Source organism: Melopsittacus undulatus, chromosome 5 (assembly GCF_012275295.1).
Source record: "Melopsittacus undulatus isolate bMelUnd1 chromosome 5, bMelUnd1.mat.Z, whole genome shotgun sequence".
Taxonomy (NCBI): Eukaryota; Metazoa; Chordata; class Aves; order Psittaciformes; family Psittaculidae; genus Melopsittacus; species Melopsittacus undulatus.
This window is the reverse complement of record NC_047531.1, coordinates 58280902-58295489: the sequence shown is the minus strand read 5'-3', so window position 1 is coordinate 58295489 and position 14588 is coordinate 58280902. Positions and strand designations below refer to the sequence as shown.

The window sequence follows — 14588 nt, the reverse complement described above, 5'->3', positions numbered from 1 at the left end:
AAAAGTTATACTGATTTTTTTTTTATGTTTTGTTTTGCAGTAAGATATCAATATCACAGTATAAACAACAATCTTTTTTAATCATTTGTCCATAGTGGTCAAGGCTACTGTTCTTCATCAATATTTCTTGTTTGTGAAAGTTCTGTTGAGCCAGTATCTGGGGTTTAGTTGGTTCACATCTGAAAGGTTTTTCAAGCATGAGAGGAAATAGTAACAGAATGAGTGAAATTAGACACGTGATTGTTCTGGATCTTGGTAGCAGCCTTCTTGAGTAGCCTAGGTTTCCTGTTTAACATTTTGTAAGATGATTTAGTTTTTCATCAGGCAGTGACATCCACAGATTTTTACACAGTCATTTTATAAAACAAAACCAGCCATCAAATAGCAGACTCCCTGGCTGAGGTCATGGTGTCCTGCACCTGTGGTGGTTCAGAATAGGTGTTTACCCAAAGAGGAGGGGGCAGGAGAAGCTGTGAGGCTCCCTGAGCATTGACAGCAATCTGCGTCTCAGTAGCCTGCTCTTTGCTGCTTGAATTGCACCCGTGGCTGCAATGAGTTCACTGAAAGAGGGGTGACAGGAAAGGGGAGGGAATGCCTTTTTCTTCTCACTTCACAGGTGCTAGATCCCTCGCATTTCCTTAGCTCCTGCTGAATATTTTATGTCTACTGCCACTCTCAGCAGCTCACATGTTTGGTGAGCTGGAGACTTCCTTGAAGAGCTGTCAACACCAGCGAGACCTGTTGTCCATTTCACGCACAAATATCTCAACGTGTAGCCTTTTAACAGAAGATTTTTTAGTACCAGGTTTGCAGCAGGAGCAACTTTTTTAGTTTTTTCCCATGTGAACAGCTATGTGGGGTGTGCTTGAAGCGAGTAGTCTTGCCGTCTGTACTAAAGGAATGGATGGATGTTAGTTCTTCTACAGACACTGGACCAGAATTTACAGCTGCCCACATCTCTAATTCCTCTTGTTTATTCCCCATGCTATGGGTATTTGTATAGAGGCATCTGATCCGAGCTCCAAATGAAGTGGAGCTCCAGTGGCTGGAGCAGCTAGAATATTACTACATTGCTCAGAGTATTTATTATAGGTGCTGGGAACTGACTGGGTGTGTTGGGATGGAATGATGCTCCCCTCCCCCAACACAACTAGTTTAAAGCATCCTTGACAAGTCTGGCAAGCCTCCCAGCAAAGCCACTCTTCCCTTTCTTTATCAGAGCAGTTCCACCAGCCCCCAGTAGGCCTGGCCTACAAATGTGGGCCCCGTGTCCAAGACACCCAAACCCTTCACTATGACACCACCCTTTTAAACATTTATTAACCTGTCCAATCCTCCTTCACATCTACGGGGCTATGATATAGTAGGCATCACCGAAACATGGTGGGATGGCTCCTTTGACTGGAGTGTTGGAATGGAAGGTTATAGGCTTTTTAGAAAAGACAGGCCCGGTAGGAGGGGAGGGGGAGTTGCCCTTTGTGTTAGGGATAGGCTGGAGAGTATGGAACTCTGTCTGGGAACAGGTGATCAGTTAACAGAGAGTTTGTGGGTCAGGGTTAAGGGGAAATCGGTGATGGGACACATTACTGTGGGGATATGTTACAGACCGCCTGATCAAGAGGAACCTGTGGATAAAGAACTCTACAGACAAGGTTGTTAAACACAGAATAGTCTGAAATTTTTGTGGCTTAATAGTTTTCAAAAATGTGCCTTATTGATAAACACTGAGATTGAAATCTTGGCCCAGTTGAGTCAGTGATAGTTCTACCATTGGAAGGGTGTGAGGGGAGAGACAGTTCATCATTAAGGTAGGTGATGGGCTAGCATAAAATTGAGAATCTCAGTTTTTTTATTATTATTGGAAAGATACAACACATATGAGGATAGGAGAGACGGATTATTCTATAAGATGCTTGGGGAGTTATGTCTGCTTTTCAGGTTAGCTGTGGAGGAAATGTTCTGTAGGAGAACAGTCAAAGAAACAAATAATTTTTTTCTATTCTTATAAACAATCTGAAAAATTAGATGGTAATAAGTTAACAAATTTAACAAAGATGCAAATGTTTACCAGTGTTGGAAAACTTCAAAGAGGCTTTCAAAGAGCAAAGTGATAACAGGTTAAATTTGGGTATAAATAATGCACAGTCATGCGCCCTAGAATTCTTCACATACATTACTGATTTCTGGCTAAAGCACCAGCATGAAGGTAAAAGAACTGCCATCGCTTTGGAGAGCTGTATGAGATTTCTGTTCTGTATATAGTGACAGAGAAAAAACAGAGCTTGTTTTTGTATTTGGTACAACTTCAGTTTAATGAGTGGCAAAGGTATCCCTCAACCACCTTTGTCTCCTGAGGGTCAAGATGGTCCAGGCTAACTCAATTATGGATTGGAATTTATGTTGAACTGCTGCGAACATGGCACCTAGGAAGGTCTCCAATGACCTTGTTACTGCCATAATTTGTTCCTGTAGACTCGACCCATAAGCACTCTGTTCATATTTCTTCTGAGCAGAGAATTACAGAAAAATATGCTATGGGGTCATAAGAAATTAAACATTAACTTGATCCTGGTGCAAATTACAGTAGTACAACCTGTGGAATGCCAGTTGTGAAGCAAAGGGCAACTCACAAATGTCCTCACACGCCTTTTCCTTACATTGCAGAGATTTGGGTTGCTCCACATCATGTCCACTCTTCTTTATGCAGACACCGAACTTTGCTTAGTCCTTCATTTAGGATGAAGCTGCTCGATCTCTAGATCAAAAAAAGAGTACTATGATTTGCACCATTTAGAAGGAAATGTCCAAGAGGATAGGAGACGAAGTTTGTCATTAATGTCTTTTGACTTGGGCGGTGGAACAAGGAAGCATTCATCCTTGAATGTAGAGAATGAAATAAAAACTCTTGATATTAGGGTTACTTCACTAATTTAAACTATGTATATGGAAAAAAAGAGATCATAAGCATTCAGTGGAAGTAATCTCAATATGTGAGCCTGTCTTTTCAGTGGAGCAGGCACAGTCTGACATACTAGGTGTCAGGAAAATAACTAGGCCAAAGGGTCCACTAACACTCTTAAGTGAGGGCTCAGAAAGCATTTTCCAGTGTGTCTTTTTACAACCATACCTGTTGCCCTTGTCAGAGCTGAGTATGTTACTGTTAACTTATCACCTCTTTATCCTGTAAATATGAGTTTCCATTGAATGTCAGAAAAACAAAAGCCATGTGATCTGGCTTCTCACACAGAACTGGTGAACTCAAATGATAATAGTGTAGGTCAGTATTATTTAACAGAGCCTGAGCTCAGCCTGGACACACATTGCTCACACTGGAAATTTTTCATTTTCATTTGAAAATTGATGATTTTGTCCATTCCAGACCAATCTTTTCTTTCTGTTCTCCACTGCCTCCAGCCCTAGAGCCCATCATGGGTCCTTTCCTCCTCACTGTGAAAGTTTAACCAAAGATGTTTTCTGGTAGCAAAAAGAAGCCAGCACTGCTGTCTCTCTGCTTTCTTTGTCTCTGGACAGATCAGAAATTGCATCATTAATGTAAAAGTGGGTTTTCAGTAGCAGCTATTCTCAAATTCAGTTGATATGCAAGCTTAAGTTTTCTGTAAAGTCTGAAGTGCAAGAATATCATCTTGCCTCATTCTTTAAAACTAATCTTGCAAATAATCTACTAAAATATTCATTGTAATCATAATAATTGCATATTGATTTGTGAAGCATCCTAATCTAATCAACATCCTACTGTGTACAAGACCGTCAAATACAAGACAATGCACAAGCCTGTTCCTATGCTGATAAATTCAGCAGGTTTTTTTGTGTGTTTGATGTATTCTTTAACACATAAATAAAAGTTTGGTTGTGTTTAGGAGGAGGAAGTTAATGAATATTTAGCAAATAGGAGCTTCCTGGACACTTTGCAGTTAGTTTTTAGGCAATATAGGTAACAAATCAAAATTAATTCAGACTAGTTTCCTCAAATCAGTGCAAGATGATACATAAAGATATTTGCTGGATCTCACTTGCACTTTATTTTCCTTCCCCCTGTGGCAGAATCATGAGATTAATTTTGCATGAATGGAGCTAAGAAAAGAAATAATCAAATGAAAATAAATTGGATTGGAGAATAACTCTGGCTAGTTAATTTCTTAGAAACAATTTGGGCCCAAATAATTTTTGCTGTTACACCAGTTTTAGGGATTAAATTAATTTAAATGCAATTGCTTGGGAAGTACAGTTACACAGCCAAAAGGCAAAGAGAGCCGTCAGTTTCCCAGATACAAAGAACTAGCTTTTTAACATGAACTCAGGGGTTATTTCTGAAGTCTCCACTCATCTCACTATAAACTCTGGTTGTGAATTTTTAATTTTCTTTTTAAGTTCTTTCCTGAGGCAGGTCTCTCAGTGTGGATTTATCATCCAAGTTGCAGGCTTTTTCGTTAGGAGATTCAGACTCTGCTCTCTAATCTACTCTTCAGATACAATATAAATATTTACTTTCTATTAACAAGCAAGATTAAGCAGATTTATTCTAATTAGCAGGTAACTTCCTTGTGTTGTGTTTTGTAACAGACGGTACTTTGGTGAGAAAATTGGGCTGTACTTTGCCTGGTTAGGCTGGTACACGGGGATGCTCTTCCCAGCTGCCTTCATTGGATTATTTGTCTTTTTGTATGGAGTCACCACTTTGAACCACTGCCAAGTCAGGTAACATGGGCACTTTTATAAGGGAAATTACAGTAGTGGGTTATTATGAATAATTTAAGAGATCTTCATATGAATTGTTAATTATTTCATTTTGAACTGTTGAATGAAAACTCAGGAAAAGACTGTACTTGTTTCTCTTAAGCTACCCAGTATCGAGCTTCCCTTGTTTTGTGCTCTGGAATTGGGATGAAAGGCGACGTTTCTTGCCCAGCTCCAGTTGCTGATGTTGCTGGCAACTCAGCATGAAGCAGGGAAAAAGTAGAACTCCTCCATTACCATAGTAACAGACCAGCAGAAGAGTGGGACATTTTTCACTGTCTTTAAGGCCTTTTCCAAAGATCCACCACAGGGAGGCATTCTTCAGATGAAGAACCACCGGGACCTTCTGCTGAGTGCACTTAAGACAAATAATAAGTCAAACTTAACTTCATCTGCAATCATGCCCACCCTCCTCTTACCAAAGGCCACTTCTGACTTAAGAAGAAGCTGGAAATGGTAAAGAGATACTGATAGGCTAGCCATGAAGAGCTGTCTTCCGCAGTTAGGACTGTAAACTCTGAAGTCTTAGATAGTTAACAAATATTAATTATACACATGCAGTTATGAAGATCTTGGCTTCAGTTACAGAACCAGTATTGTTCAATAAGTAGCTGTTAGTGAAACTTGCCAATTCATTCTAAGACTGTTCATTGTGCATCAAGCTGCTGATTTTTATCTTTTCTATTTTTCCAGTAAAGAAGTCTGCCAAGCTACAGATATCATAATGTGTCCTATATGTGATAAATATTGTCCCTTCATGAGGTTGTCAGACAGCTGCGTTTATGCCAAGGTACATCTTTAAACTATGCAATTAGAATTTTTTTCCTGGTAAAAACATTAATTTTGCCTTTCCATTTGTCTTTAGTGATCTTGGGCAGATAAATTCTTGAAAGAACAGATAACTTCAGCCAATATTGCCATATATTGTCTTTTACCAAGACTTAGTTTGGGTTTTAAAACACTTGTTTATGTTGTAAAAGATTTGAATGTAATTTGCACTTAGAGAGTCAGCAGCCCCAGAGGTCATGTCCTATGGTGTCCTTGGTATCAACCTTTATCTTATGATCCATCCTTTGTACATGGCTCCTTAAAATGAAAGCTTTCAATCATACCCTGGCCAGGCTGGCAAATAGTCCTGTCAATTGGTGGTGTATTTCACATGTCAAGGGAAGGATCCTCAGGATTGTGAGGCCAGCTACACTCATGATCACATTTATTCTATGAGGTCAAAATAGAAAATAAACCCTATCATAAATTGATCACACTATTAATATATCCCTTAGGTAACCCACCTTTTTGACAATGGAGCTACTGTCTTTTTTGCTGTTTTCATGGCAGTGTGGGGTAAGTTTTTGTTTTGATATTAAGTAATCACACAATCTTTTTCTTAAAGATTATGAAGTAATGCAGGCCTTTGTTTTCCAGCACACTTTTTTTTCAGACTCTGAGAAAAACAGGATAGGCCAGATTCATTTCTGTTTCTGCAAAAGGAAGGTGGAAGTGACTGAAATCAGATTTTTATGTGATAATAATTTTAATTACAATAAAAACATGAATACAGTGTGTAGAGTCCGTGTAGATATATTCTGGAGGGGTTGTAATTGGTTTTCAGTCTGTTGGCACTGACGCCTTTTCTCTGTTACTGTTCAGGACTTCTTTTAGCTTGGGGCAGCTCAGTTTAGTGTATCTACTAAAATGAATTAAGGTATAGTTTTTCCCACTTTGCAGAACGACAGTAAAGCTTAAATACATGTAGGCTGGTTGTAATTAAAGCAAAACTGATGAAATAAATGAAAGATTTAGTTGAATGACAAATTGATGTGAGAGCAGCCTAACTGTTGCCATGGAGTCTGATTTTTGCATATAGGACAGTTCTATTTCTGCCTCCACTATTTTTCCTACTGTGGTCTCATGGGCAGAATTGAAGGGAAGAGGAAACAATAAGTTCTGGCAGCAGAAAGGGTCTTTCAAACATGCCCTGAGCATGCCCAGGCTCTTAGCTCCTACCGTGCCATTCTGAGAGGTTAACACCTTTAGAAAATGGATCATGAGGTACCTCAAAAATGGCATTCATCTTACAGCTCCAGCAACTTGAGCTAGTCTTATTTGGCCATTGTTCTGTTCTTACTCACACACCTCCAACTGCTTTGGAAAGTTGTCCAAGTAATCCTTATAATCCGCATTTTAAACTGCAAATCTCTTTTGCACAAGAAATATCCAGGAGGCAACATTTGAGCCATCAGGACAACATAGATTAGCCTACCAGTCTGTCTCAGTTCCTTCCTCCAAAACTACGTTTTTGTCTTAGTTAAGTAATTAAATTAGATCATACACCAGTCAGGCCTGTTGGTATATAACCTATGTAATATTGGCAGTATTATAATATCACAAATCACCTTCAAGAAAAGACTCACAGATCTTACAGTTTTAATGTTTTCCCTTTATATTTTACCTTTGTTTTAGGGCTATGCCAGAGCTTAGCGTCACCAAAAATTTCTAAGCTTTAAAGATTTTTTAGATGTTTATGCAGCTTTTCCAGCCTTTTTCTCAATGTGCTCACTGAAGTTGAGAATTTCCAAGACAGTTTAGAGGCAGAGACTTCCGTCTCAGCTCAATAGGAAAATCGATGGGTTAACATTGTTGAATATTATGTCATTGTTCCTAACTGCTGGTGAACATCTCTTTGGAGTACAGCTTTTGGCACCAGTGCTTTTGTTTCTCCTAAAGAGTAACACTGCTTTCATGAAACAGCTGTACTCACAGTGTTGCACCTGTGTCTTAGCATTGCCCAGAACCAGGGCTGTAGGAATGGCAGCTCTAGTAAGGGGAGTTGCTCACTCAGATAACCATGCCTGGTCTTGCCTTGGAGTTGTTGTGTGAGACAAGGCTAAGTTGTCCCTAGCTGACAGGAGCCACATTTCATTTTGGGTAGCCTCACATTCTTCCCCCTCTTTCCGCACAGCTGTCAGACTCACAGACCCAATTCCCCATAAGAATATCACCACACCAGTGGACAAGAACTCCAAAATACACTGTCTCTCCATGCATCTCCAGCACCTATGCCTGCAGAGAGAGATGGTTTGGCTAGTGGAGAAGAGACTATAGGACAGCAGCTGGGCTGAGAGATTTCCTCACCGGTTCTGTTGGCTTACATTGTGCTTGTGACCTTGCTGCCAAAAGGGATGCAGGGGCAGGAAGAGGAACAAGGTTGTGAGTATAGGTTACGTACTGGGGAATTGGGTGTTCCACCCAGGCTGTATTTTCATGAATAGTACAACAGTGAGATTGTGGAGATATTTTCCATGCAGTTTGGGCTACACTGGCATTAAAACAAGGAAAGCCACACTTCCCAGGGATTTTCTGGTAATATATATATATATAAGTTGGCTTACCTTCTGTCCTAAATGGATTTTCAGTCTGCAGTAGGCCTATTGGCAGTTGCAGGTATTGCCATCATCTCAGTAAATCGTAGAGGAAGACAAGAAACAATGACAGCAGTTTAATTGTGGGAATGTTTTTTTTCTGTCAACATGAAACAACTAGCAAGTGCATAGCAAATTGGCTGTGAAAGCTTTAGCCTTCTAGATGCTTCAGTTTGAGAGACACTAGCATACAAAAAATTATGGCAGTGCTTTTAAAAATAGAGAATGAAAGCAAAAAAAGGCAGCTAGAATTGTGTTATCTCTTTAGTCTGAACTTAGCCACTGTCTTATTACCTAAAATACCTCCTTCACTGTCTTTAAATCCATTAGTCAACTCACATCTAGAAGGAGAAGCCTCAGCCATTTCCTTGATGTTTTCAAAACCAGGCATGTTCAGGTTGGGCTTTCCATGAAGAGGTGATCTGTATGGAGGCTTCCTCTTTCTACTCTAAAAACATCTTTAATTGATGGAGAAAGAGGGTTGCTCCCTTTTTAAATAGAAATCAGATGTTTCTTCAAATGATGAGCAAACTGCTGTGGCCAGGCTAGGGAGAGGAATTACCATGACAAATATCAGTATGAGCTGTTTGATTTGTGGAGCAGCAGTAGGCCTGGCTGTAGGACTCTGAAGCAGAGGGACCCATCTTTTATAGTGCTTAGTTGTGGGATAAGTCAGTCCCATCAAAGAAAGGTTGGAATTATCAAGTGCACCAGGAGACACTGGAATAGCAAAACACTTTTCTTCAAAAAATATATTTACCCATCACCTCACTTATTGTATTTCTGCTTGGTTTAAGCAAAGTTCTATGTAAGAATTAAAGTTATTGATACAATAGGAAAAAAATTTATACTTACTAATGTATTCCCAAAAGACATAGGACTTAAGACAACTTTCATTTTAAACTGGTGTAGCAAAGACAAAAGGTAGTCTCCCTTAGGTATACTGATGATTTTCACTGGTAGTTTGTATAAGCTTTTCAGTATTGGAGCTTCTGTTGAAGGGAAAACCCCTTTCAAAAGGGTTGAAGCTGTAACGTGCTGTGGTTTATAGGAAACAAATCCCTGTAACACAGTAATACTTTTTTTTTGTTGGTGAACAGATTGTTGTCGATGCTTACTGAGATGTCATCATCTCAGAAGCTGGAAAGTAATTCTTCCTTTTGTGAATCTCTAATCCTGATGATATTTCCAGACATTCAAAGCTTTCAAAAAGAGGAGAGCAATAGCATTTTGTGTGTTTCTGTGGTAGAGGGAAACACCTACCCTTTGCCCTTTATGTATACTTTGAGATATGTCAAGCCTGATGAAAAGGTAGGTCCCATTTCTAGGAAAAGCTTCTCTCTTTTTATTGTTTCAATTGGATTCTTGCCAAAGACAGAAAATGACAGATGGTCATTGTAAGTAAAAGCTGACATTTAAAATTCAGCAAAAATTCATTCTCAGAAACAACTTGAGGTAAATTTGATAATCAGTTGATTCCCAATATGTTGTTGTAAAGCCAGATGGAATTGTAGTTTTGCTTTTCCAGTTGAAGTACTGGGGAAAGTGAGTGCAAAGGTGTCACTGTCTATATGCTTCCTGAAGCTAAGTAGCAAAGTTCTGTAACTGTCCAATAGGAGAATTCAGCTATTCATAATTTCTAATGCTTTGCTAAACACAGGGTGGACTGATGGTAGTTTCTCTGTCTCTACATATCTTTGGGAGAGTAAGGGACACAAGAAAAGTCCTTTTTGACATATCTTCTAGTCTACCTAAAAGCATGTTTCCTTCACTAAAGGAAGTAGCTTTAGAACACTTGCAGAAGGGCAAACTTGGGAGCAGAAAAAAGGCCTGGCATAAATAATTTAACACTATTTTTTTCAAGGAATAAGAAATGCCAACATAAATCATGTTTTTCTAATTGTATCAGTTAGTCTAATAGAAGATATTACTTACCTACAAACCTTCCCCTAGCATAAAACATTCATATTGATTTGATCTCTGAGAAGACAGAATTTAAGGAGGTTCTTCAGCAATATTCCTGGCCTACAGAACATATTCTCTAAGTCAGGATGGATATATTAAATGAAATATAATAAAGAAAGGATTTCTGAAAGAAGGTCAGGATTAAACTATTTGCTGTGGGAGGCCATTTGCATAAACTAGATAAGATCACAACTTGTTTCAAAAGTATCTGAGGACATTATGCTAAGACAGCTGTTTGTACAAGTGGATGTTGAGGACTGAGCAGCAAGGCTGAGCTCTGAAGCAGGGCAAATACAGTATAGAAAAAGCTAAAAAAAACCCTGGGAGTTAAGGCCAGTGAGAAATTAAAAATTCCAAGCAAGATTTTTTTGAGAACTCTCAGCATCTGATTTAAACATACCAATAGGAAAATGGGAGACGGGTAAGTACAACTGTGTTGTGTTGAGCCAACAAAGTCAGAAAAGACCGCTGAAGTGTGATGTAGGGTATTAGTAATTACTTGCCTAGAGAAGAAGTGGAGACATTTTAAAATGCAGTGCTTTTTAGAAGACCTCTGTAATACAGTGAATCAATCCAAGATGGTTATTTATAGCACATTTTAAAATATCTAGCAAGGGAGGAATGCGTACTGACCTGGATAGAAGAAAAAAGGCATAACACAGTGACAGCTAAAACAGCACTGAGTAGATCATCCTATTTGCTACTTAATTATTTGAAAACTAGCTTTGTAAGCAAGCTTCAGGAGCTGCACCTATTTACTCTGGCAGGTGCTAAATATCTAAATATGATATGTATAGTATAGTTTTGTCACTCCATGTGTGTGAAAAAAAGAAGAAAAATAGTGTGTTTCAGCACAGATATACCTGAGATGTTCATGACTGTGGACTCGTATGTCCACTTCAGTCCTCCTTCAAGCTGTTTTTGGAATGGAAACAGAGTGGTAGTAATCAGGCTTGTTTCTCCAAGGCCTCTGAAAAGTGCAGGGATGCTTGTTTAGCCTGTACAAAATAATTCAATATGAGCTGTTAGGAAAGAAGCAGCTCCACCAGAAGACAAGTTGAGGAATTAATAATGTGGTGGTTCAGCCACAGTAGAGCCATATTAGCACTTACCAGTTTTGCTGTTCCAAACTGATCATACTGCAGTTATTACAAAAAGTCATAGAAACATTAGGCTGAGGAGATTGAATTGACTTTATTAGATTAAATCAAAGCAGCTGGTTACCTGGTGTAACATAATTCAAGCTTTCAGACAAAAGATAACATGATGTAGGAAAATGCCTTCAAGACAAATAGCTGCCTCCTTAGACATGCTTTTGATATCTTATCTGCTCAGTGTTCATTTTCTAAGCGTATCTTAGCCACATTGGTATGCATTACAGCATAGTTATTCTTACTGACTAAAAGTTCACTTTCCCTAAACTGGCGCCAGTGCATAGTATCATGCCACGTCATCATCAATATGCTGCAGTAGGGCAGATAGTTCATTAAGGAGATGTTTTTAGGACTGGATGTGGAACATACAGCCAGGGTATTGTGACACTGTTACAGCTGATACTGTGCTAGCTCATGAACAGAGAGGTTTATGTTTGCTGTGGTTATCAGCCTGATGCTTTTCAGTGACCAATAAAGATCCAAACCTCACAGTGTGAGAGGAAGTCTTTCCATTGATTTCTGTTAACTTTAGGCATCTTCTACATTCTTTTAAGAAAGCAAATAAAAATAATTATAAATAAATAGACTCAGGATTAATCTCCATAATATGAAGATATTGTTTTATGACTGACTGCTTCCTTGATTGTCCTTCCTATCACAAAATAGAAACACAGTCATGTATAGGCATATTACACTATTTTAAATTCTGTCAATAAGGGCTGTGCAGCACAGAATGTTTAAATGCCAGATGTTAATACCACACCACATATATACACTCATGTACTGTAAAAGAAATGGTCTGGATTAGACAGATGTAAAACAAGAGTTACCATTTCCTCAGTAAGACTCTACAGATTTGCATGTGCAGTGTAATGTGCTTCCTCTGGGTTCTGGTTCATGTGCATTGTAAATGGTCTTCAAAGAAGGAAAGTTATTGCTTTGTCTACAATAGTGCCAGGAAACCTTTTGCTTCATCAGAAATCTGCTATATCTAGTAATGATGACTCACAGGAACAATTTTATTCTTTGAGAGTCCTCCGCTGGTTGGTTAGAAATTAAACATTCTTATTTAGTACTAAATGAAATCTCTAAAGCCTAGATCATGCTTGAAGAAAGTAAAGTAATCCTTAGAAAGCAATGCTTTTTGAAAGCTGTTTTGATCATCAGCATGATTTGCTGTTCAAAGGAACCTATTTATGCAAAAAAAATGGAAATAATGTAACAGTTTCATTCAACAGTTCTGTGATCATTGTTAACACTTTCTTGACTGAAAACCAATTTTATATTCTTTTTCTATTTGCTCCAGCAACTGTTTTTCTGGAATTTTGGAAAAGAAGGCGAGCAGTAATTGCTTATGACTGGGACTTGATAGACTGGGAAGAAGAAGAGGTTTGTAAAAGAATGTATTCTTTAATCTTTAGTACAAAAACATTTGGTTAAAAATGTAAGCATGTTCTCTTTTGGATATATTTTCAATTCACCATTCACATTTTCATAAACTAGGAAATGAGAATTTTTCTCCTCAGACATTTTCTTTTCAGAAGCAGTGTGCTAGGTGCTACCTTTATTACCTACCTACATTAGAGATTAAAGATGCTGATAGGAACTCACTTGGCTGTTTCTCAAAGATTTACGTGATCAGTCATTAGAGCATCAACATCTCATTGGCATTTGAGGTATCAGTTCCTCCTTTGTTCAGCATTCAGTGGGATCCCAATAGTGGGAGCTGATGCCTCCCAGAGGTGTCTTCTCTGAAGATGCTACAGTTGACAGTGTCCTTGCCTACTTCACAGCTCATGTATGTCCTTGCTTGAAGATCATCTCTGTGGAACACTGCCTCCTTTTCTTGAGTATAAAATGCTGCACTTTTCTGTTGGCTCTCTGGTCTTTGCAGGACTTTCCACCTATGACAGTCACAGTTTGGAAAGAGGTGTCCCAGGTGAAAAAGTGTTTTCCCATTTCCCTGTTTTGTGGTTCAAAGTTCATCTCTTCACTTTGCTATTGCTTTCAGTGGCAAGCAGTATGACCTGCAAACCACAAGTTTTGAAGTAGACTTACTTCTTGGGGTGCTATCATTGTCCCAGTGATCAAGATTCAGATTTTCAATCTTTTACAAACCCAGTTTTTGTACATCTGGGATATAGAAGACAATATATCCTTGGACTAGGCAGGATAGGAATCCTGCAAGAATTCACCTATTCAAGGACTCAGTAACCTCCAGAAAGAAAATGATATATTTTTAAGGATAAAAGAAATTTAGAGTACTTCTTCTAGTGTGGAAAGATCTGCTCTAAGGCATTGCACATTAATCCATATTTGATATTCCAGAAATCAGTACAGTTTCTCCTGTGAATAAAGAGTTGGAATGATCCGTGTTTGAGAAGCAGGAAGGAAGGAGAACAGTCAGTTTTATGTAGATTGAAAAAGACACATCCTGTGAAGTCTGATGATGAAGATGTACATGTCAGTGAGATGGCAGTGAGAATTTTGTCACTGTAGGGTTAAAATTTACTCCTAAAAGTGCTGCTTTCTCATAAAATCGCTGCTAATTAAATTTCCTCTGTACATCCCATTCAGTTGTCACTGGACAAAAATCAGATTATTTCTTTTAGTAGTTATTTCAAAGAAATCAATTAAAGAGTTCTAATTACCATTTTAAGTCACAAGATTTTGATAATGAACATTGTTATTTGTGTTAGCATTATCCGCCATGTCTGGTTTTTGCTTGCTTTAACTTTTTGTCAAATTAAAAAAAGGGTTTTGCTATAGAGAGAAATTTATTAATTCCTGCCTACAGTAGATTAAAAAAATACAAAACATTTGTAAGGCTTCCTATCTCTTCATCATAATTTTTCTGTTCTAAATGAAGAAACAAAGGAATGAAGCAATGAAGACAAAGGGAAGGAGAATTAAATTTCTTCAGACGTGCAACCTTGTGAATTCCTCACCACTTTAGATTTTCCCCTAAGGAGGGTGTGCAGCAGTCCCTGCAGTGCCCAGGTCCCCCAGCCTGGAGTCTTAGGCTAAATGTTTCTGGCTTTTTCATCCCTTCATGTTTGTATTTCCTTTTCTAGTAAATCAGGTGCAAAATGGGAGACATGGAGAGTAACTTGGTCTTGGCTGAGTGTGCGACAACAAATGAACTGTGCAGAGTTCCTGGCACTGCCATCTGAAATATGGCTCTGTTCCTATTTACAGCGTACTTTTTACATCTTTCTTCAGTGTCACTTTATTGCATTAACCTCAACCAGATACAATACTGTGCACTTCCTGCTCCAAACTGTGCTCAGCA

General features: G+C 38.6%; 1 protein-coding gene across 1 annotated transcript in view; it reads left to right on the top strand.

The window, feature by feature from the left end:
- Positions 1 to 14588, top strand: part of ANO4 (anoctamin 4) — a 209844-nt gene that overhangs the window by 165571 nt on the left and 29685 nt on the right. The window contains 4 exon segments of the mRNA XM_031044913.2: positions 4582 to 4716; positions 5449 to 5545; positions 6039 to 6099; positions 12603 to 12685. Coding sequence (XP_030900773.2) covers positions 4582 to 4716; positions 5449 to 5545; positions 6039 to 6099; positions 12603 to 12685 — 376 coding nt within the window.